The sequence below is a fragment of the Periophthalmus magnuspinnatus genome, chromosome 16 (genome assembly GCF_009829125.3).
Source record: "Periophthalmus magnuspinnatus isolate fPerMag1 chromosome 16, fPerMag1.2.pri, whole genome shotgun sequence".
NCBI classification, from domain to species: domain Eukaryota; kingdom Metazoa; phylum Chordata; class Actinopteri; order Gobiiformes; family Gobiidae; genus Periophthalmus; species Periophthalmus magnuspinnatus.
This window is the reverse complement of record NC_047141.1, coordinates 26801915-26826915: the sequence shown is the minus strand read 5'-3', so window position 1 is coordinate 26826915 and position 25001 is coordinate 26801915. Positions and strand designations below refer to the sequence as shown.

At 38.3% G+C, this 25001-nt stretch overlaps 4 protein-coding genes across 4 annotated transcripts; 1 reads left to right on the top strand and 3 right to left on the bottom strand.

The window, feature by feature from the left end:
• Positions 1–397: 397 nt before the first annotated feature.
• crot (carnitine O-octanoyltransferase) lies at positions 398–12589 on the bottom strand. The gene is made up of 17 exons (XM_033980360.2): positions 12480–12589; positions 9977–10099; positions 9087–9211; positions 8289–8470; positions 7691–7815; positions 7179–7287; positions 6777–6870; positions 6565–6690; positions 6058–6159; positions 5461–5544; positions 4991–5098; positions 4547–4677; positions 3294–3417; positions 3146–3224; positions 2690–2783; positions 2503–2622; positions 398–1887 (listed from the first exon to the last, which is right to left on the bottom strand). Exons 2-17 carry the CDS (start codon positions 10095–10097, stop codon positions 1767–1769), a joined length of 1845 nt encoding a protein of 614 aa, XP_033836251.1. The 5' UTR covers positions 10098–10099; positions 12480–12589; the 3' UTR covers positions 398–1766.
• A 591-nt stretch (positions 12590–13180) lies between these two features.
• acbd7 (acyl-CoA binding domain containing 7) lies at positions 13181–16329 on the bottom strand. Its single transcript, XM_033980364.2, has 4 exons — positions 16224–16329; positions 15108–15225; positions 14580–14642; positions 13181–14351 (listed from the first exon to the last, which is right to left on the bottom strand). The coding sequence occupies exons 1-4, from the start codon at positions 16233–16235 to the stop codon at positions 14278–14280; spliced, it is 267 nt and encodes an 88-aa protein (XP_033836255.1). The 5' UTR covers positions 16236–16329; the 3' UTR covers positions 13181–14277.
• Positions 16330–16813: 484 nt separating this feature from the next.
• Positions 16814–18286, top strand: rpp38 (ribonuclease P/MRP 38 subunit). The gene is made up of 2 exons (XM_033980362.2): positions 16814–16913; positions 16991–18286. The coding sequence occupies exon 2, from the start codon at positions 16993–16995 to the stop codon at positions 17794–17796; it is 804 nt and encodes a 267-aa protein (XP_033836253.1). The 5' UTR covers positions 16814–16913; positions 16991–16992; the 3' UTR covers positions 17797–18286.
• On the bottom strand, positions 18134–24917 carry nmt2 (N-myristoyltransferase 2). Its single transcript, XM_033980361.2, has 12 exons — positions 24729–24917; positions 23344–23461; positions 22898–23039; positions 22647–22765; positions 22485–22576; positions 22046–22162; positions 21483–21653; positions 21312–21420; positions 21070–21240; positions 20815–20982; positions 20602–20739; positions 18134–19839 (listed from the first exon to the last, which is right to left on the bottom strand). The coding sequence occupies exons 1-12, from the start codon at positions 24836–24838 to the stop codon at positions 19819–19821; spliced, it is 1476 nt and encodes a 491-aa protein (XP_033836252.1). The 5' UTR covers positions 24839–24917; the 3' UTR covers positions 18134–19818.
• Positions 24918–25001: the final 84 nt, after the last annotated feature.

Here is a 25001-nt window from a genome sequence, read left to right as displayed (position 1 = left end):
AGCAGCATCAATAACTTCATACGACAAGAAAGGAATTCAAAATGTACTCAAAATGTACTTTAATATTTTAAATTACAGACAAATCTATACAATCTGCTATTAATAAGGCTAAAATGCAACAGCAGTAAGAGATTGCGTTCACAACATTCGAGAATTCCTATAGTTTAAATTTTCTATATTATACAAAACTGTTTCTTGAGCTTTTAGCCATGTTAAAAAGTTGTTACCTCCTCAAAAAACATACCCAGAGTTGTGTTTTGTTTCAGTCACACATGTTTGAGTAATCCTGCGTTATTAGTCTGTAACATCTCCAAAGCTCAAAATGCTCTGTTCCACCTTGTGACATCATGTAGTGGTAGTTTTCAAGTTAACAGCTGCATTTTACCTTTAGTTCAGCAGAGACTGGCAATTCCAGGGCTGAAATCATCCAAATGATTCTACTGAAGGTGATAGAGTTTAAAAACACAGTGGAGCACTTCCTGTATTACCACATGACATCACAAGGTGGACCAGAGTGTTTTTCGTTTGAGAAAAGAACTCATCATATGCAGGAGTTGTGTGTTAAACGTGCGAATTAAACAAAACACTACTCCAGGTATGTTTGCGATGAGGAAACATTATAACACAGCTCAGAAAACAGTGTAATATGGGCCCTTTAACACTGAGCTGGAGGACAGGCCAGAATCCTGTGGTGGAAGTTGCTGTTTAACTGTCAGATTAAAGTTTAAGAGATTTATTGACCTGGTTCAAGGGTAGTGTCTCTGTAATTATTAGGCCTAGAGTGGAATGCATTTTGCACGATCACTTCATAAAGTGGTGCGACAACCCTAAAGATGTTGTCAGTTTTATGCCCTAAGATCAATATGGAAAATTTGTGGAACCAAACCCAATCAAATAATTATAAGGTCTATGGATTTTAAACATGGTGGACACATCTCCCATAGAGTTAAATAGGCCCCAGCCCTCCATCTGAAATTATAACGCAACCTATTACTTACCTTACCTAAGCATATGCCTACCTTTGCATTGTTGTGTGCAGAGACAAACTTCAAGTGCATCTGACAAGTTAGACTATTTCATTTACTTTCATCACTAAAACATGGTTAGTATAATTATATGAGAATATGGGAGTTATATGAGCAACCTATTACTTCCTATGGATATGGCTACTTTTGCATTGATTTGTGCAGAGACAATCTTCAAGTGCATTTGACAGGTTAGCCTACTCATTTCACTAAAACATGGTTGGTATAATTAGAGAGAATATGGGAGTTATATATGATTGCTTTTTAAATTTCTGCCTAGTTTTTTTTATTTTATTTTGAAGAAGGTGTTTTTTTTTTTACTTCCTGGTTAAACACAGGTAGCAGATGTGACAGGTAGTTTAATAATAAGCCTAACCCTAACCATAATATAAACAAAAAACTAAAACTAAATTTCACAGTAGTTATGATTTAACTAATAAATGTTTAAACAGACAGAAATGTTCCAAGTGCATAATTTGTCCCTGAAGTTTGGATGGATTTTCAGGGTTATGTCCTCCATCGTCTTCCTCTTCTTTTGTATTTTTATTTTGTACTTTTCTTTTGAGCTTTTAAAAAAAACCCTGCTACTTAACTGGTGTAAAATTGTGGCAAAATTTTACCGCAGGTAGTGCTGTCCCACCAAACCATGTAATAATTAGCAAAACATAAAAACCTGCCAAATGCACTTTAACATATAATCTTTGTACAGGTGAAGAGAGAGCGTGTTGTCTTTGGTGGAGCCTAAAGTTGAGCTGTTGTGGCCAAATGAAGCATTTCATGCAGAGAGCTCGACAGGTTATTAAAATATGTAGCAGCGTCTGTCTGATGGCAGGATTTCCACGCAGACACAGAAAACACAAGCCTGAGGGAACATTAAAAAAAACAAAAAACAAAAAAAAAAAACAATTAGCATGGAGCTCAGCAGTGCCACCAACCAAGAAGTGAAATTGCAATAATAACTTTTTTTCAAAATATTTAAATATTCAAGAGTTTAAAAAGTATATAATGTATAATGTGATTACATTATTGATACTTTAAAGCTCCACCATGAAACAAAAAATAGACTAAAATAACATCCTTACTCTGAGTGGGTTCACATCTCCATAAAACTGAATCTGGAGGTGGAGATTGTTCCCATGGAAATGTTATTTCTTTGGCTCTAATATTCCACAAAATGTCATAAAACTTATCCATCTCCATCGAGAATGTAAAGAAAATATGGTTTTAACTTTCTATTGTCACAATGTTGCTTTATAACATGGCAAATGTATTTATAACTTAACGTTTTCAGGAATGTATACTATATTGAAGTAAAGGTGTTATGGTCGTATGGTTATGGTTGATTCTTTCAAAGTCTTAGTACTTTTTTGTTGACAAATCTATAGGTAAAATAAAGGGAAACAGTGTAGTCTTTATCTGTTACAGATGTTCAATCATTTTAAATATGAATAAGATCTATAAATAAATGTCCCATCACCTGTCGTCTCTAATGCGATAGAAGACTCCATAACCTTGACGCACCATCGGAGCCACTGCTCCCAGCACTGTAGTGTAGCCCACCAGGCTCGAGGACAGTACAAAGTTACCTCCTCCCCCACTGGAAATAAGGGAGATATGTTTTTATTTAAACGTTTACCAAAATAAGCATACTTTTGTCAGCATACCTTTTTGAATAGAGGGGGTCTTTGTACAGATCTGGAATGGGAAGTCCCTCCTCTTTAGCAATGAGGTAAAGGCCAAGGAGGTGTCTGTCAAAACCTGATAACAACATTGCGCATATAGGATTATGAGTAATATCATTTAATAGTTTTTTCTGAGCCACTTTTTAGGGATGGGAGGGAGTCCTAAAGGTGTAGGGATGCCATCATATGAAAGTTTAGTGTTATCTAATAGCGCACAATTCCTCTATTATAATTAGATCTTTTGTTGAGGAAATATTCCCAAACTGGATCTGAATGAAATTGAAATTAAATTAACTTTAAGTTAATGTGACAAAACAGGACGAAAATTATTTTAGTTAGATTATATTGTGACCTGAATAATAATGATTACCAAAAGACTGATTAACTTTCACATTCCTACCAAAAGTGTAACTCATCTGATCTAAAAGATGCACAAACCTTTGCCGTCTTGAGCTTCTGCCATTAGCTTGTTGTGTTTATTAAAAGCAGACAGCATCGCTTTCCTCCTGGTATTCATCTAAAACAATTAAGATCAACATTATCATAAAACACATAAACTATCATCTGCTTTTTTTCAAACCCTTACGTCACATTTGGGGTTGACCATGGCCTTGCACCACTCCACAGCCTCCGAGGTACAGGGCCTCATCGTCTCTGTGCGTCCGTGGTAGAACTTACGCGTCATAGCTGTTTCATAACAGCTGCCTGGCCTGGGACAGACAGAAAGTTAAAGAGCCTGTACCAGTTTATGAACTAAGTCTTCCTGAAAATGTGAGACAGGCCTCTACTTTGACAATGTTTAAATCCAGGCTCAAAACAGTTCTGTTTAGCTGTACATATGAGTGAAAGGTTTTTATTCTGCACTCTTCTGTTTTAATGGTAATTTTATGATGATTATTTGTGATTATTTATGTTTTGATTTGTGTGATTTTAATGTTTTTCTTATTCTGTAAAGCACTTTGAATTACCTTGTGTACGAATTGTGCTATACAAATAAACTTGCCTTGCCTAAGGCTGTAATGATCATCAGTGACTAATGCACCACTAATGGTTGATTAGTCAGTGACTAATCAACCATTAAAATAATCATAGGCTATATTAATAATTAGACATTATGTGGAGTTTACACACGCGCCCTCTGTAAACGCTTTGATCGTGCCACATGAAAATTTGTCTTTTGTTCAATGATCTAAAAATAACCAGAACAACACAAATATGAGTCCTATCGATGTAGAATACAAACTGACATGGAGATTTTTTTCTTTAAGAGGTTTTAAACATTCTTAGTGTTCACAATCTAGATTTCAGGTGGCTTACAATGAACAGGTTCATTACCAGCAGCAGCTTTGAGTGTGCTGCCTCTCGAGACAGAGGCTGGCACTTCTACTCCAGTATCGCCCTATCGGCTTTGCAATGGACCGACCCAGAGGACACAGCTTGGATCAGAGACCACATGTGCATGGGGCTGAGGTGAATTCACAATAGAACATATACAGCCAATGAGAGCAGAATAAGAGCAGGCCACTGAAAAGCATGAGGTATTCTGCATAGATCTGACAGTAAATGACTGTATGGACAATCAGGTGCAGGCCCTTTGGAGCTAGTGAATATTGGAAATGCAATGATCCTGCTTTTTCAGTTCCGATTTCAATACTATAGCTTTAAATAACTATCTGCTAATACCCAATATGAACTGGTACCAGTGTAGTCCAATAAAGATATCAGTTGAACCGATATTTGCAAGCCGATATCCAATGCCAGTATGACATCGCTGTATCCCTTGTGAATATGTAGACTACGTTTGCTCATCAACTGAGTCATGTAACACAATGTTCTTACTCATTATAAAGTCGGTAGTAGGCCAACTGCATCGCCAACTGGACAAAAGTGTCTGGATGCAGCTTCCTCTGTTTGATGGCTGCTTTTCCATAGGCAGTAAAGGCGTAACACACAATCTGCAGGTCCCTCGTCTGCAAAACACAATCAGTATCTTGGTCACAAATTAATATTGAATGTTTACTTGCAAAAAGGAAAAAAAGTTAAATATTAACAAGTGATTATACAGTTTTATGTTATGTCAACTCATGAATCAGATTATTTTTGTTTATCCATAGCAAATATTTTGGACCTCTTATTTAAAAAGATCCAAGCTGATCATCGACTATAAAAAATCTGAATCTCTTTCTCTACTGTGCACAGCCCGATCATAAACTCTTTAAATCATGAAAGGGTGGCACAATACATTTATCTGAAGTAAATGTTTTCATGTGCTTTTGAACTCACTGTCTCTAGATATTGCTGTTTGGCTTGGCTGATGTAGTTCAGAGCTTCACTGTCCACAGTAAACACCAGCTCCTCAGGAAGGGGCAGAGGTCTCACAGTGTTCGAACCCTAAAACACAAAACCAAAATCTGTAACATAAAAAACATTTTAGGCCCTGTACCCATTTTTTTACCAAGAATTTGAGCAAAATTTGTCTTGCCTATGTACAGATATATGGTATAAGCAGCTCTTCAGATCAAAATATATCCCTTGCTGTGCACCATCTGCAGCTAATTAGAAAGTATTTTATTTTCTGATAATCAGAACATGTGCTGTTTGAATGCTAATTGTTGTAACAGTAAAGCTAAGTTGTTTGGAGTGTGTAAGGTCAGTGAGGAATAACTTTTGACCACTGCAAACTGTTTTAAATGAGCTAATTCTGTTTTTCACATTTGAATCAGGTACCTTTAAATAAAAAGATAAAAGTTTACCTTCCATTCACCACCAGTGGCACTGAGCTGCTGATCCAAATACCAACAGAAAGACACGAGGACCATAGCATCATAAGGAGCATGCTGCAGAATATAAAAATAATATTACTGAGGGAGCTTCTAATATAAAATATATTGACTTAAGAGACTTGAGATAAGACAAAACTTAAACTTTTCTGGTGGGGGGATGCCATCTGAATATTCTCCATGGAGATGGTTATTGTATTTGTGGAATATTCCACAGTATGGCATCTTATTTATCAGTCTTGTATGTATTCAATCCCAGGTGTTTTAATTGTTAAAATATCCTGAAAACATTCACAGCTGCCTCTTTGTAACTTGTCCTTGTGGCATTACTTGCTTGTCCCTATTGAGATGGATAAAATTAAAAGCCATACTGTGGAAGCAAAGCAATAACATGTAAGCAAGCAGGTGGCAGACCATCCACCAGAAAGGTTACACAATGCACCTTTAATACACAATGAAGAGCAAATAAGAAGAGGAAAATGTAAATGCAATCAAAATACAACAAATAATTATTTGAACCAAGTAAACATATAAATATGAAAATATGGTTTAAAATGAACAGTTACTAACGTCACAGTTGGATCCAAAAGTGCCGTCTGAATACACAATGGAGTTGTAGGATTTGTCTCCCCAGCGAATCGTGGGGTTACCAACCATGGCCTCCAGAGTCATCTACAATTAATCACGTGGTTTACATCATTAACACTGAATAGACTGAGCACACAAACATCAAACATCAACAGCATAGTTATGCATAGGAATTATATGACGTTTTTTCACACACGTAGTGACAAGCTACTATTGTGGCCACAGGCTACAAGATGTCAATCTGCGCCAAAGAGGTCTGTCCTTTTCTCTCAACTGGATTTAATTAAAATTTGATTTCTTGGCTTGCTCTGTTGTTGTAATGCTTGAAGCATAAATCTGGCATTAGGTTAACCCAAGGCCCTAGGCCCAATAATCACATTATTATTAAAAATCTAATTGTACCCTCCATCCCATTATATAATATGTGCAGTTTCAACTTTTATGATGTCATGGGCCAACTACATAGAACTGACAACATTAAAGACTTACATTTGTGTAGTTGTGAGGTGTGGAGTACGGCTTCGTTTCATCCAAGCAAATGACAAACAAACTGCTCTGAATGACCTCCAGGATGTCCTTATTGTGTGGGTCAATATTTATAAGATGGTCCCGGGCCTGCAGAATTATACAGAGGTGATTTAGCACAGAGGTTAAAACAAAATAACAAAATATTCTTAATGAAAGTAACAATAACAGCTCACTTTTGCCCACCGAGTCCTCTCCTCTGATGTGAGAGCAGCCACTCCATCGCCCTCTGCTCTGTTCTCACAACTCTGTTTCACGTAGCTCAGCTGCCTAAAGTACACAGAATATATCAGGACATAAATACCTTAACATAATTTTCAGTGGGTTGTGTTTATGTTCAAGAATTTAGGAAGAGACCAACTCACACTAAGCAGCATTTGTTTCTATCTCAATATGTTCAATATTGTACATGACTGAAACAGTTTGTGGATGTTTCATTTTATTGTAAACTTTAAGGATTTGTACAATAATTGCTTTGCCCAACATTCTTTCTTTAATGTGTTTACCCATGGTCCCTTTAGATTAAAATTATTTCACCTGAATGAAACCTATGCAGAACTAAGATGTTCTTGTAATACCTAAACAGTTCAGGAGGAGTCAGGATTTTTCCATCACAAACGGCATCGAACATGAAAATCCGTCCACGACACAACACAACTACATGTGATGGACACGCCCCTTCAGACTCTGCAGCAAACAAAAGTGGATTGTTAAGTGGTGAATTCCAATAAGATAAATTATTGGAGTGGGAGTAAATATCTAAACTCCGCCTACAACCACATTTCAAATAGAGCAGCTAAACTGAGAAGTACCTGGAAGACTGAAGAAAAGAGTGCAGGGACAGGAGGGGCGGGGTCTGGAGGTATATAGTGTGATAAAAGCTTATCTTGGGAGATAATTCTCAGCTTGACTGCTAAATGGATTTATTCATCTAAAATCCACCAGATTACAGAAAAATTGTATTTGTTTTCTGCAGAATTTCCAAATGGGGGACCCCCAGACCCCCCTGTTTGAAAGAGGCACACTACACCAGACTTTTGAAAATGTAAGTATAGTGAAAATCTTTGTAAGTAAGGTGAAAATCTTTTACCTGTTTGGAAATAATTATGAATGCTGTCCTTTGTGATCCCAGGCACTTTACAGGTGTTAAACAACATTTTGAACTGGTCCATGTCCAGTGGTGTCTTTCCAGCTTTCTGAGGAGGAAGTCTCTCACTAAATGTAAAGAGAAAATAATGATCGACCCCCATCATTAAACCATTTAGACCTTCTTTTGAAATAATTATTTCAATGCACATGTTATAATTTTACAGAAATAATTCACATTTCATATACTTAAAGGTTCACTAGGTAACTTTTTCGATAAAGGGTCTGTCACCATTTAGGGAGATGGTATTTTTTTGCATGGAATGTTCTAAATATGTCATCTATTTCCATGCAGACAATCAGGTAGCATCTCTAATTCAAGTTACATCTGTGGAAAGGCGATCCCTGCTCACAAGCTTGTTTTTTGTCTTTGTTTTTTTACACACCTGTAATCGAATAAATAATTGATAATGCCATACTGTGGAACATTCCAGGCATAGCAATAACATTTCCACAAGCAAATGGCAGATCCACTTCCATCAGAAAAGTAGCATAGTGTACCTTTAAAACAGAATTTCACAATAATAACACAGATATCTTACGTTCGGATCATGTCCCAGTATAGTAGGGAATGCCAGGTGATGATACTGGCTCGTTGTAGCTCCACTCCGTCTGCGGGGGGCCAGCAGTGCTCCAGGTACGGAGCAGGACCTCCGAAGTTCACATAGAGCTGAGACGGAGTGCGCACCTCCAGGTAAGCCGCATCCAACCACCACTCCTCCAACTACGAAACAAAACAAGGATGATGTTTAGCTAAAGATGCACTATGTAACCTTGCTAATAGGGAGCCTTCCACCTGCTTGTCTCCATGGAAATGTTATTGCTTTGCCTGGAGTGGAGTACTGTTTGGCATTATAGTTACATATATACAGGTGTTTTTATTGCTAAAAATACCTTGGATAAAAATGATGCATATTGTGAGCTGCTTGTCTCAACGGGCATGAAGTTTAATGCCTTACTGTGGAACATTACGTCCAAAGTAATGATATCCCAAGTTCTGGACACTCTCAATTAAACACACTGGGAACACCTAAATAAATGAGTTTGAATAACGTAAATTCTAAATATTTATTTATTTTGTTTTGAGATGTTTTGACTAGTTTAAATTATGTTAAATTGGCAGATCTAATTTTCTTTGTTTTTGTTTACCTATTTAAAGCTGCAGTTACCACCTTGACTATTTGTTCTTATTGAATAAATAAATAAAACAAAAATAATAATATGCCTACTAAACACTTGTGCACAAACTACTCAAACGATAAGTTACAGCTTGTGTATGGGTCATATTAATGATTAAAGGAATTGATTACATTCATATTTGCAGTATATAAACAGCTTACCCAGTTCTTCTTCTGGCTGGCTCTCTGTTGTAGTTTAAGGTGCAGCTCTTTGCCAATGCCCTCCTCAAACCTCCGCACTGTTTTAACTGTGGCTTCAAGCTCATCTTCAGTCGCAAATGGTTTTACTGAAAATAAATCATATCTTTTTTTGACATTCCATTCATAAAACATAGATAAACAAAAGTGGGGAAAAGTTTGTCTGAATATAGAGTCCCATTAAACAGAAAAGCACTGAATCTCAATATGACGATCTCTCCAAAGGGTCAGATTGCAATTACATTTTATTGTAATGCATCGTCCTTGTTAAAGCGGAATTAAGAAACATTTTACCTCATTAAACGGCATCATAAGTCCCTGTTATGGTTAAACATGTATTTTATCTCCAGCCTTGCAATATGGCTTTTTTATATTAGGCAACATTATTTACTTTTTATGTGATTATACTGCTTTATTTCAATAAAAATAAGTACAGAGAAGAAAAGTGTATTGTCATAAGGGAGCTGTAGGGAGAGCTCTATCACTGAAAGTTGCTTAATTCTGCTTTAACTCTTCTTAGGAGCTATAAAAGGTGCAATATGTAACTTTTCTCACTGAGAGCCCACCAGCTGATGTTATTGCTTTGCCTGGGATATTCCACATCATGAACTTGGATTAGCTCTAAAGACTTTCAGTTGACATAATTCAACCTTCTCTTACTCTATTGTACAGTATCACATTAAATTTATCGCCATGGAGACAAGCAGATGATGCCACCAGGTCAAGTAACAGGTCAGATCTACGTAGATACAGATATGTACAGATAGTACAGATATGTGGAGCAAAGCAATAACATCCCCATGGACTTCCCAGCAGAAAAGTTACATAGTACACCTTTAAAGTTTGCATCATACCCGCATCCAGGTACTTCAGAAGGCTCTGGTGTAAACAGGGGACAGGCAGTGGAGGAAGCTGGTCCTGGTACTGAAAAGTCCGCTCGGGAGCAGATTTAGACGAGTTCGCCATGTCAGCCATGTCTGGAATCAGAGACACAATAAATGATATCTTCAATTATAATACACTTTGGATTAACCATTTAAATTATCTAAGTATATATTACCTTCACGTTTACTTAAAAAACCTGTCCTCAGTTTTCAGAATGATGAAAAGGTTGGACCGATGCCATAGCAATTAACAATTAACAATTCAAAATATTATATCTTTTGGATGTTCAACCGTCCTCAAACTGGCAGCATATAACAGGAAAATGAAACTCAGTATGGCAGAGAATTTAGGAAGCGACGCCACCAATAAATTTAATAAATGTAAGGATAAGTATTAATCCCAGACTATGGCACATTCCAGGCACAGTACCCCCTTCGCCCTCCCTCCTACATGCCTTTCAATTCGAGATATAATAATTGTACAGACTAGTAGGAATAGTTGCAATAGATTAAAATGCTAATGCCTTGATCTTATTTATGATGGAGAGTATCTGTGCACACTGAACTGTTGACTTGTAGCAAATAACTGGGCAAAGTTCGCTGCCTGCACAAACTAACTTACCCTTTACATGATTTCTTTTTCACCATATGACCCAAGGGGTGGTGATGATAGACAGTAAATACAATGTTAAACCAAATTATAAATAGTTTGTGGACCCAATCTTTGACTAAAATGGTAATAATAAAATAGTTAAGTTTCACCTTTCACCCTTTGGAGCACAAACACATGGTTGAGCACTCTGTGAAGCTGTTAGTAGCGTTGGCCTCTGCTGTTTGACCTACTCTCATTATAAGCTGGTGTCTGGAGGGATGGTCTCATAAACAGTAGATTGAACATTTGTTGGGTGTTTGACAGTTCCCGCGTCAAAGTTCATGCTCCAGTTCATAAAATTGATTAACATAGACTGATTGTGCAGAAGTGTGAGGCCTGAGTGATTGTATATTGTCCAGTTCTTTTTGTTTTTTGTTTTAAGTCATGTCTGTATGTTAATGCTACTGATCCCTGCTCAAGTCAAATTTCTCCATGTGGACGCAGAAACAAATGAAAACCTGAACCTGAAACCTGAAGGCTGAATCATATCACTAAAAATTAGATTCAGAGCCTTGCAATTATGGGAGAAAAGTCCAGGAGGAATTAATCTAAAAGTTCTATTACATTTTTACTTAATTTTAGGTTTGTTTTTTTATTCGTCAAGATTGACCCCAGAATAGTTGCTTTGACTGAAAATAAGTGGGTTATGTTGTAGATTTGTTTTAAAAGACAGTGCTGTTTATTTAGGCCAGAGTTACATTTGTTCAGTTCACATGAGGTGCTGACATCAGTGGATACATTTACACGGCCAGTAAAAATCAGAGAACTACAAAATAACTCAATAATCTAATCTGGTTTTTACTGTGTGTCATGCACAAAAGAAATGTGATCATCAAAAACACCTGTCCTGACATGACATTATAGAGGAATTGTTGTATTTAGAAGACAAACCATATTGCATTTTTTTTCCTTAAACCAGAAGAGAAGTCAGATTACTGCCATCAGATGTAACTGTTTACTGAGCCTGTCATGATAAATACTATATCGACTTATCGTTCAATAAATGACACCTGGAACTATCATTTCTGGGGGTCAATATTTATCATGGGGACTTTTTCTTTGCACTAGCGGTGGGAAAAAATGATATTCTTCTGTATTATAATGAGATTTGAGCTGTAGAAAATTATGATGAACTTTTATTACTCATTATACAAAACTACTTAACTATCTACTTCTTTTTTATTTTTTTTATACAATATTGTACATTTATAACAGATTTGTTTTGGTTTTTTTTGTTTTTTTTTTTTACAATATTGTACATTTAGAACCGTTTTTTGTTTGGTTTTTTTTAAGGGTTTTTTTTTTTTTTTTTTTTTTTTTTTTTTTAAAATATTGTACATTTATAACCGTTTGTGGGGGGATTATTCTGTTTTAGCGTTTGGTTTTCATATTACCGTTTATTGTCTCCATTTATTTCAGCAATATATCCCACACCTACTGTTTACATGTCAATAATCTGACTCCAGAAATCAGATTGATCAGGTTTTTCGTGCGCATGTAGTTATTGATAGACAATTAAACTTTTTTTTTCTTTCTCTTTGTGTTGTATCAGGCACTGCTCGCCCTGGTTTGGCTTCATTCTTCACGCACATCTTTATTTACTCATACAAACCCGCTCAAAATGATGTGTTCATGTTGTTACAGTTCATTTCGCAGCCTTATTATCTTATTATTACCAGTAAATGCATTTCAAAGCGTCTCTTGTCTAGCACTTGCGTTGCATTGTGTAGAGATACTATTGACTATTAGCCGATTAATTACTAAACTAATTGTGTTTCACTGCATAAGATAAAGAGTGAAAATGCATGTTCCCTCGCTTACCTTAACGCGGTGAGCAGGTCGCATAAATAATCCAGGAGTTTGTCAGACTTTCCGTGTGTTTTCATTCGTATCACCTTTACCCCACAATCATTATGCAGCCGGAAGACTGCACTGCGCATGCGTAAACCAGCGCCAGACCCAGAGCCAAGGAGAGTGGGGGAGAGGGAGGGAGAGAGAGAGAGACAGAGAGGGAGAATTAGAGATTTAGAGTGAGAACTTCAGAGAGAGAGAGAGAGAGTTAGAGAGAGAACTATAGAGAGAGGGAGAGAGAGCGGTTTAGGGAGAGAAGTAGAGAGAGAGATTTAGAGAGAGAGAACTAGAAAGAGAGAGAGAGCTAGAGAGCGAGAACTAGAGAGCAAGAACTAGAGAGCGAGAACTAGAGAGCGAGATGGAGAGAGAGAATTAGGGAGAGAGTTAGAGAGAGAACTAGAGAAAGAGAGCGTTAGAGTTAGAAAGATATTTAGAGAGAAACAAAAAGAGAGCGAGTTAGAGAGAGAACTACAGAGAGAGGGAGAGAACTAGTGAGAGAACTAGAAAGAGAGAGTTAGAGAGAGAGAACTAGAGAAAGAGTGTTAGAGAGTTAGAAAGAGATTTAGAGAGAAAGAAAGAGTTAGAGAGAGAACTACAGAGAGAGACAGTGAGAGAGAACTAGGCGAGGCAAGTTTATTTGTATAGCACAGTTTGTATATAAAGTGATTCAAAGTGCTAAAAAAGACATTACACTCGAGGTCACAGAGTTCAACAAATCATCAACATTAGAACATGAGGCATTTTCAAAGTGTATCATTTCCATGAACAGTGCACCTGTGTTATCACTTATATGTATCCTTCAAACAACTGCAGGACCAGCCGCTGAAGAGAGAGTTATAGAGAGAAGAGAAGTAGAGGGAGAGAGAGAGAGAACTAGAGAAAGAGAGTGTTAGAGAGTTAGAAAGAGATTTAGAGAGAGAGCGTTAGAGAGAGAGGGAGCGAGAGAACTTCACTCTTGATCCCTAACAGTTGTAATATTGTGATAAAAGTTGTAACAGCCTCATTACTACATTACCACTCATTTATGAAAGGAGAGCAACAGCCTGACTAAAGTTCAGTAGGAATGGGCTCATTAAACAAAATAATAGTAATAATAATAATAATTTCAATTTTGCCCACAAACCCGGAGAGCACCTGGGAGACTACTTAACTCAGCCTCAGATCCAGTGAGCACTGTCGTTCTTCTCAATGATGTAGAAGCCTTTTCTTTTGGGGGGGAACCACTTTGTCTACTTCTTTAAAAACATGTAGCGCAAAATCCTCAAGCTAAGGTGGTCCTGATCTCTTTGTGGAGCTTACTACTCTTGACAGTTCGCCACAGTGGTATTGAAGAATGGGCCAAATGCAGAAGACAAATTTGCTTATGGGGACAATAACGTGTACCTTAAACTTGTAGATGTGATCATCCTACTTTAAACACAAACGCATCAAGACTCATTCATTGTTTCCATTTTGCTATTCTCTAATATAAAGTGCTCATCATCAAATTAACCACAGGAAAAGATCATCTGTATTTTTACACATTTATTACTGTACTGTGCTGTACTTTTTATGTATTTATTGCTGTACTGTTGTTACAGGCTACTTTTACTGACATTTTTTCCCATAAATGTAACAAAGAAACATGAACTGTTCAGATAACTTTTTTCATAGTAACTTGTAGATTAGTTTCTACAAAAAAGAACTGGTGTCACATTTTATTATGTGATTCATTAGTGCATAGTGATTTTACCGTGTCTCCATAAATAGAAGGGAATACTTCAAATGATTACATGCCGTATTTTCCAATGACTTCTTTAGCCAAAGTAATGTAGGCGGACATGGCATCATCCTTGGACATTCCTGAAAATTATAGAGACAGAGAGAGAGAGTAAAAGAGAGGGAAGGAGAGAGTGTGGGGGAGATAGAGACAGAGAGAGGGTGGGGATGAAGGAAGAAAAAGAAAGAGAGGGAGAAAGAGTAAAGAGAGATGGGAGAAAGAGAAAGAAAAATGAATTTGATAACTTTGACAAAAACACCACTGAAATTAGGAGAACAATGAGGGGCATCTTTGTTGAATTTTTTTTTTACCTTTCCGGGAGTTCCAGGCATCCCATTTGGCTTTCCCTTTTAAGTCGGTCATTCCAGGCTTTTCTAAAACATGGAGGAATTTTGAGCTTAAGGGTCCCATGTTACACGATTGTCTGGTCTATGTTATAATGTTGTCTCATCACAAACAGACCTGGAGCTGTGTTTTGTTTCAGTCACTCTCCGTTCCACCTTGTGGTGTCATATGGTAATAAAGGAAGGACTTCACTGTGTTTTTAAACTCCACACACCTTCACTAGAATCAGTTGGATAATTTCAGCTCTGGATTTGCCAATCTCAACTGAACAAAAGGTAAAATATAGCTGTTAACTTGAAAACTACCACTAAATTACATCACAAGGTGGAACTGAGCACTTTGAGCTTTCGAGATGCAGACAGACTAACAAAGGATTACCCGAACATGTGTATATGAAACAAAACACAACTCCAGGTATGTTTTTGAGGAGGTAACAACATTATAACATGGCTTAAAGCTCACAAGAATCAGTTTTGCGTAACATAGGACCATACCAATGTTTACGTCTCCCGCAATAGACTGCTTATAAAGGCCGTACAGGTCCAGCAGCTCCTGGTCTGTGGGCCTTGTCTTCACCTTCTTCACATCATCAGCCATCTTTGAAAATTCTGCCTGTGAGACAAAAATAATTACATTCATAGGTGTTTTACAGAGGGCCACATATAAAACAAATACAGAAACATATAGCGTTGATAAGGAATTATTTCAATTTGCAGTACTGTTCAGTAGGAGGATGGAGGGGAAATAAAAATTGATCCAAGGGCTGCATTTTGCTATAGTTTAGACACCCCTGAATTAAAGGTTGTAGCCAATAGGATTTTTTATTAAAGATTTCATAAAAAATTTGTATACAGAGATTTTATCACGTTTGAATCTATGAATGTTACTGTAGACGATCGTAATTTTATATTTTTAGCACTTTGACACATGGGTTCAGTTGTGCTTATATCGTGATTTAAAACCAGTAGCCTATGAAAATGCATGCTATGGCTATTTAATTACTTTTTGAATTATCACTAGCCTTTCCTTGGCATATTAAATAGCTGATTAAGAAATCTGTGCATAACATTGAAGTCACTGTGAGTAGCTGGGCCAGGCCTTAAACAATGGCCCCTTATTCAGTCCAGTCCAGTACTTTGTACCAACTGGAATAATCAACTTCACAAAAGATCTGGGGCACTGCACAGGAGAAAAGTATGAAACCAACCAATCTGACTGGCTTCATAACCGTCAATGTGAATCTGGACATTTATAGGCTAGTCCAATAAAGGATTCAGAATGATGATAAAGTGCTGAAGCAATTAACAGTTTAAAACAAAATGTATTTTGGGAAAAGCCATCAAAATATTTCTGAAACCCGGGAATAACAGCAAACTGACAACCCATTAATACAATTTAAAATATAGGTTATAACTTTACACAACACGACTGTATTACAGGGACAGTAACAAGAGAGTAACAGTGACAGTGCAGAATACATTATTATAACAGGCGAGTGAATAGGGTAGGCTTTTTTGATTTGTTCACGTTAGACTTTAAAGATCTTACATTAAGGACAAACACGCATAGAAATTAAAGAAATTAAATGAAAAAAACACGAAATATCTTACCTGATGAGACATTTTATTGGATTCCGATATTCAGATAGCGGTCACTGATGTTTACACCCTCTGCAGGCAGCTCTTTAGTCTGGATGTAAGTGCACCACAGCTGATGCAGCAGTGCAACATTATAAACCAATAGGAGAGCGTCTAGGTGGGTCCTGGGAACAGTTGACAGCGGATTGGCTGCTCTCACACGCGCTTACGTCCGTCCAGCGTCTCTGACTGCATTTATAATGGAGCCAGACGATGCAGAGAGACGTGGAAAATCTATAAAATAATACTAATAGATCCGAAAGCATTATCTTTTATTTTGAAATTAGATTGTAACAATTTAAGATATATTTATTTATAGTAACCCCTGTGTCATAAAGCATAAAAAGAGCGAACCCCAAATGACCTTAGAAGGCACTGCTGTCACAGATACTGGCTAAACAATAGGACAGACCTGACAAATGTCGCTGCACAATTACACGACAATACTCAGTAAATTACCTACAACTGAACTGAAGAAAACAATTTTAACGCCAATTTTCAGTTCTCCATTTCCCAACAATCCAGCGCCACAACGCAAGAGGTCGCTATAGTCGCGTAAATACGTGGTTCAAGATGGCGGCTTCCAGTGCGGTGCGCGTGAGGCTGGAGGCCAGATGAAAATAGATAAAATATCTAAAGTGCAGAGTTGTCATCAATAACACGGTAAGGCAGGCGCGAAACGTAAGGCTCTTAAATATTTTTTAAATAACCCAGAGTTTCAAATATGTGTTTTTTTGCAGCAATGGCCACTCCAAAGAAACCTCCAAAGAAGGAGGCGAAAAAGTTCATTCAGTCTAAAGCGTACTTCACGTCCCCGTTTTCAGTCCAGTGGAACCCCCTGTCCCAAGAGGACATGAATTTCATCCTGAAGACTGTCAAAGACAAGCTCGTGTCCTCGGGGATTCAGAAGAAAGAGGACAAAGTGTTTCGACCGTGGAGAAAAAAGAAGGCGGCTGCACCAGCGACCCCCGAAGAAACGAGTCAAGGAGACACGGAGACCCCCACAAACGGCTGGACAGATGTGTCCGCCAGGCGACAGCTGGCAATTGGCATAAACGAAGTGACCCGAGCTCTGGAGAGAAATGAACTACAGCTTGTGCTCGTGTGTAAATCTGCCAAACCGAAACACATGACGGAGCACCTGGTCTCTCTGAGCGCGAGCAGGGCCGTGCCCGCGTGCCAGGTGCCGCTGCTCAGTGCCACTGTGCGCGAGCCGCTGGGGCTCAAAAGTGTCCTGGCTCTGGGCTTCAAGAGAGCCCTGGAGGGTCAGACTCTGCTCTTCACGGACGTGATAGAGGCCATCACGCCCCGGGTCCCCGCGCAGAGAGCGGCTTGGCTACAGGGCGCAGCCCCCACAGAGAGACCGTCGGACACGAAGGAGGGAGAGGCTGGAGAGAAGAGAGGACTCAAAAGAACACTAGAGGAAAGTGATGCTGAGCCTCTACCTCAGGACGTATGCACGCTGCTGCCTCTCAAAGTCAAGAAAATAATGCCAAACCCTCATAAAAAGAGAAAAGAAAAGATAAGCAAATCCAAAAAACTATAATACAGGGATACAATCAAGAATGTGTCTTTTTAGACTTAGATTTTTTTCAGAGATTCTGCGTAAACATGGGGCTGTGGCCTTTTGAGGGCCATACAGTCAATATAATGCAGTTCTGTTCATTTGTGAATAGGCCCCAGGTCACTTCTTACTTCTAAAGTGGCCCAGTGGGCAAAAACAAAAAACACCAAGATTGTCTGGTCTGGAGGAAAGCGGAATAAATCCTCATAACAGATTAAATTTTTTTTAAAAAACTATTTAACTTGGACCAGTTGTGTCTTTTGTTACATTTCATAAATAATCATCTTTCTTTTGAATTAATCAGAAATAAAAAAAAGTGTTACCCAAAATGAGTTTATTCAATCAAATATCCATGCTGGTTTAGCTCATGTGACATTGATTTTCATGGGGACACATCAGGATGATGCTGGTACAGAGTCTTCAGTGTTTTCACAGCTTGCAATGGATCTGAATAAAAATATTTTCAGTCAAAGTTGTATGTTGTCATTTGAACACTATATCCCCTACTTGTAATTATTTAAATAACTAAGGCAGGTACTTCGGGTGAGATTTTACTAAAGGGTGTGGCTAGCAACATAACTGTAGCAAAACACATGCTCAAAATTCATTCAATCCACTGCAGGCAACATCTGTCTAGAGGCAAATTGGATTATCAGGGAAATATCAGGACATTGCTTGAGTTTGTGAATCCTGGCTTCAGTAATTATTAGGACCACAGCTTTTAACATAAAATATTAACAAAAAAATAATAACCGCAAAACACAAAATAACAAAGAAAAGAAGAAATCCAAAAGGCCACACATACATGAAAAAAACAAACATTTAAACACTGTGGGGGGTGTATCTTCTGCTCAGTGTCCAATCCTAAATAAAATACTGATAAGAAGGTATAAAACAAACAGAATGTAACTTGGGCACATAATACCATTTTAAACTATCAGGTCATTAAAACAAGACCCTCAAAACATTGTAAATTGATGCAATTATCCATTTTGGGATAAGTTTCAAGTAATTAATAATGATCAGTATTGGAGCAAAAAAGGCTTGTAACAGTTAAGCAGATGCAAATTTTTACCATAGTATGTATTGAAAAACTGTACACTACAAACGGCCCCTATGATCTTTCATCCAGCCATTTGATCAACATGGCTATTTAAATTATATGCAATTATTTTTCCCACTGTCATGTTTGAAATATGATTTCAAACAAACATTACCTTAAACCCATTTTTTATTTGAAGTAGCTTATTTAAATTAGCATTGTACCTGTTCAAGTTAAAACTATTGTATTGTGTACCATAGAAACAAGTTTATAGGTGAACAGTTTAACAGTTAAAATAAAGGAACGCTCAAAATTGTGCTTTAGCAATGCTTTACATTCACTATCTTAATTGTGTGACCATGTAAGTGAATACTTAAGGTGTACACTTTTTATCCTTTCACATGAATCTCCTTCTCATAAAAGTATAAATATAATTGGACTTACAGAAGAGCCAACTGTAAGTAATTAAAAGCATTTGTAAATGTGTAATGAGAACTATTGTTTTGTAATAGTTGAAGTACCCATATAAACTTCAGTAACATTTTTAGGATCTAATTCCCAAGACTCAGCACCAGTCAAACATGGCAAACAGGAGACACATTTAAATTGAGTGTACAGAGCTGCACAGGGAATACTCAGCAGCCAAATATAACTAAATACAGTTCATGTATTATCAGTTTAACCAAACCCTTTTTTCCTTGCAATGAGTTTGTTGCAGTAAAGAAAAACACAATGTGAAGGCCCCTTGGGTACATTAAAATGGAGCATGTCTGGAGCAGTGTGTATGAGAATCAGGTTTAGCATGATGTCCAGTTGATCTTAAACATGCCAAGAGCGGCCATCACCAGGCCAGTGTCACTGCAGAGCTCTGTCTCATTCAGGTACCTGTGTTTTCAGACAGAATATCACAGCCTCGCAGCCCACCTCTGTATCACTGCATCCCTTTAAGTCATGGAGAGGCTCTACTGAAGGACAAGGCCAACCTAAAAACAACACACAATATCACACGTGTTAATCCTCACATTTATTTGACCAAAACATACACAAATGTCTAAGATTGTTTTCACACGTTACTGTGCTCTGTGGACCAACCCCAGTGCACAGTAGATTTAGTTCTATTTACTTTAGGTTCGATGTTGTTCACATGCACTGGCCATCATTCACCCGAAACACGCACCATGAGCCACATGAGGCCATTAGCTGATCGCCCAATTTCTTATTGGATCAGATAGAGCCCTGTGAATATGCACGTATATGCTCACTTCCCTGCTGCTATATGCAGCGGGCTTTTCTTTCACCTTCGGCTAAACGTACAGTGCGGACTATGTGTGCTGGTAACAACAGAGAAAACAACACAAAGACAGACCCAGACTCACCTGCACAGACAGACGCAGGAGGAGACATTTGGCTGATCCAAACTGCCTCATCAGGCAAACGTGACAAACAGCAGTTCTGCAGCACCCATACAAATATACATGAGTGCTTTTTACCCTGTTCCAAACAGTGAGGTCAGCATACGTTGGCCTGAGGTCAGCCACGTTCACACCATTTACCCCGCTCCAGAGTACGAGTGGATCCACTCTGAGATCTTCTGTTTCAAGCACTATTGGAGTGGCCATTTACTGTGGTCCAGAATATGACTGTCACATTCACAGCGGCCCAAGCGCCCCGCTCTTGGAGTGAATGCTCTTTTACATCAACCTACTCAGTGGCAGTGTGAAAATGACCTAAGTGTACTGACTGACCTTATCAGGGTCCATTGAAGGGCATCTCCAGTTGTAGAGGTAATACTGCAGATTCCCATCTCCTATGCCAAACTTCAGCTTCTCCAAGAACACCTTGTTTTCCATTAGATCCAAAGCATTGAATACATCAAAACCTTTCTGTAAAAAGAAAACATAAATTACTACACATACATAAAGGTGACAGAGACATGTTTTAAAACTTTGTGATTTTACCATTTTTGCAAGGATGAGTGCATCGTTCATTAAATCGAGAAGTGGAGTTTGAGTGTGAACGTTGTAGAAAGAGTACGCCGCCTTCAGGCTCCTATGCAGCGGGTGATGCATCACTGTAGAGGGCAGTGTGTAGAAACTAACAAAATCTGTCAAAATACCATCTGGACCCTAAATGTGACAGATCACATGTTTGAAATAAGAACAAGATTATAACTTTAATATTTAAGTTTGAGTGAAAATAAGTGTTTAAAATACCTCTACTACAAATGTGTCAATGATGTTGTCCTGAGGAAAGAACCAGTGAGTCACCTCCTCCTCTCCCATCGACGGAGCCAACTGAAAACGCTTTAGATACTTTTGTAGAAGCTCCGTCACCTGACGGATGTCGCGCTTCTCCATCGGCCGTAAGCCCGCAGTCTTAATGCTCTGTCAGACACATTTTTTCAATGTAAAGAAATGTTCTGTTTTATTTGTGATATTTTAAAAAAGTTATTTACATCTGGTAATCTGTAGAGTTTCATGGTCCTTTGCAAAGTCATGTTTCTGCTCAGATGAGAAAATTTCACTTCTACAAGTTTTCTAGGGTTTAAAGAGCGATGCCAATACCTGCATAAAACAGACCTGGTTAGAGTCAGAAATATGTAATACAGATGTTATAAGCAGCCCACCTGCATGTGGACACAGGCTTAGGCAGCACTACTCCTGCTGTGTACACAGCCTGAAATATGCCCTCAAGGTTCACACGCCGCGTTATCTCTCTGATCAACACTGGAGCCACACGCTTCGATCGTAGCTTTTTATGCACACATAGGAAGTTGATCTCAACCATCCTCTTCAGTCTGTAAAAACATACAAAGCTTATTTGTGTTAAACATAAAAGCAGCCAAGTGCAACTGTAGGCCTGGTATGAACACATTCTGAAGTGTGATATACTGCTGAGAAAACATAAACGATAATGGAAACTCCACTAGACCACTGACACAATAATCCTAACGCAGGTTAATCTCAGGAACCCTTTTCTAAAAATGATAACTATAATAATAAGCATGATAAATAAATAAATAAATGAATAAATAATTGGCACTTTAGTCTTAGTACCTACCTATAATATCTTGAATGAGTTACATACTTATTAAAATAATATTGGGCCTAAAAGTATTGTTGTAGCTTTTGTTTATCAAATTTGATATAGTAATTATTATGGCAGGCCTATGTAACAGTTGATGCTCACGTGTCATAGATTCGGACATCTGCAGGAATGGCACTAATGAAGCCGACCAGCTTCTTGTTTGAGGAGACTCTGACTCCACAATGCCACTGAGGCAACCAGCCAGGGGGACGCAGAGCCCTGACAACACCCAGAGTAACAATCACAGTTTACAACAATTGCAAATATCAGAATGCAATTATGATTTTAATAGTCGACTAGTCACGATTATTTTTGATAAGTGTCTGGACTTTACAAGCTTTAAAACACATGACAAAATATGTTTTATAACCAAGATTGTGACATTAAGTCAAAATGTCAAGAAACAATCAACTAATTGTATATTTTAATTAATACACTTATTTGTCTTGTCTAGAACCCTTCAGCCACCGTATTTCAACCTTTTATCTGGTTAAAAATGTTGACTACTTATATAAATATTAGTTGCAGTCCTAGTGCTTACCATTTTAGAAAGTTTGGTGAGTAATCAAATCTGAACATGTTATCATCGTCTTCTACATAGTTTTCATTTAGGAGTGTATACAATTCCTTCAACTGAAAAAGAAATGTAAATTAATTTATAACAAAACAAACCACAAACACATCCCACTGAAATAAAACATACCACATCTGCATTGCTAAGGTCCAGAGTGTCCCACATGAAACCTTGAGGTAAAGAATATGGCTCCTGTCTTATGTTCTCTTTATCAGCTTCAATAGGGCCGTGACTCGTTACAACCTCGTCTGTGAAGGCAAAAGTTGTTATGTAAACATACAGTATAAATTACGTTATTGTTTCGCAACCCTCAAGCATAACTGAAAAAAATGATAAAAGTTTGATTTTGTAGCTAAAAGAAAAAACTATAAACTACTCACTTAATTTGGGCACTGGTTGAGTGTCCCAAAACTGGTATTTGTGCTTTGCTGCATCGTCTATGCTCTTGGCTGGGCCCTGGCAGGACAACAGCTCCATCGCTCTTTGGATGTCCTGTAACTTCTGAATAGGCAAGCCTGGGTTCTGCACAAATACATTAAGACTGATTGCATCCAAAGCTTGATAAGGTATACTGATATAAAACAAAAAATACATAAAAATTAGGTAATGCATATTTAAAGTTGTTGGTTTCCAGGTCTGGTGCACAAAAACTATGAGATGTGTTTACATTTGTCCTGGCTGGTTGGGTCCTGTTCAAGTCCTGAATTAGTCCTTGTCTAGTCTTAGGTTTAGTTCTTGTTTATTCCCAGTTTTGATGTTTTGTGTGTCCATATGTGAAAACAGACAGAACTTATCATTAAATCATCACTAAACTGTCCACATTTACCTTTATGTCCTGCGAGTCGGAGGCAGAGTCAGACTTGGCACCACCTGATCCTGGTTTCTCTTTCTTTCTCTTCTGTTTCTTCTTCTTCCTCTTGGCTCCCACATCTCCCCCTGGACTCCTACAAGAAAGACACATGGATTTTAAAAAAGACACTTGGAGCATTTGGTTTGTGGCAATTTACGCTTGACTGGCAAAAGTTTCATATTAATAAAGTTCGGGCACACTTTATTGTTCCCATATTTGTCCCCTGCATTTGATCCATCCTTCAATGCACAACTTGCCAGAAGCAGCCCATCTCCGCATCTTGAGCTAGACTTGAGTCTTGAGTTAGGGCTACCTTAGCTGGTGAATTTTACTTCTTGTGTGTTTGCGTTTAGTACAATCAATTCATGTGTAAAGTGAAGCGAGAACTCTGACACTACAAGTGACAGTATTCTGCATTAGGTGTATGATATATTCTGGTTATTTTGACAGGTTGCGCCAGTCACACTGAATAAGGATCAAGATTCAGACAACCTTAAAACTGTTCCTAAATTGACCAGATTTTCAACATTAAAATCTGAGGGACTTCTGTTGAGGCATTTTTTGCCTTATGCTCATTTTCAAGCACAGTTTTCTGTATTTTAGCTTAACAAATGACAATATACTCCCCCTTTTACTATTAGCAGGGATCAGATGGGTAAAAAAACGGGGACATCTGGGACATTTATTGTACAAAACTAGGATGAATCAGTGGTTTGGGATAAATCTGCTGGGAGAGGGGACACAGGGCTCAAAACTGGGACTGTCCCGGGCAAATGCGGACGTTTGGTCACCCTGAGTGTACCTTAAACTGTATAATACAGTTGGTACCAGTCAGCACCCTTATAGTTCTCCTCATTGTAGCGTTTTAGTGAGACAGTCCTCGTAATCCAAGTAAACAATTTGATTTCTTTGGGTATTTTGAATAAATCTGGATAGCTTGAATCATAATTTAGAGGGATATTGAATGATCACCTTGACAACTAACATTTGTCCTCGTCTTTTTGACATGTGCATCCCTAAAGAAGCTAAAGCTAGCTGCCATAGCAACGCCTGACAGCTGAGCTAGCGCTGCGTTAGCATCTGACCGCATCCTTGTCATGTTGCCCATTTTAGAGCTTACAGTCTTTGAAAAAAACACTTTATAAAGATGTCATACACGGCGATGAAAATTATGCAAACTAACTCAGGCAAAATTCTATAATCAGGTGAGGACAGCGTGTTTGTAACAGAGATGCTGGCTGTTTGTAGCGGATCGGTTAGCGTTAGCTCCAGTGCTAGCCTTCGCCACTCACATAAACACACAGGGCGCAAACAGGAGCAAAACACGGAGCTGCAGCATTTCCCAGCGCAGCCATCCTCACCCCTGCATATGCTCATTCTCCTCCTCGTTATCCCCGTCTATGCCGCAGGTGTCCTGGTCATCCAGCTCCAGACTCTGCTGACTGGCCGCGGATTCACTGTCCTCCGCCATCGCAAAAATGTTTAGATCCAGAAGCAGAAGTAAGCGCAGGTTAGTGAAGAGACAGACCCACAGCGACCAGAGAGAGATGGGGAGGGGAGTCCAGAGGAGGGCGGCATCTGGAGGCTCTGGGGCGCAATGAAAACTGTTTAGAAAATGTGTTAGAGGTGCAAAA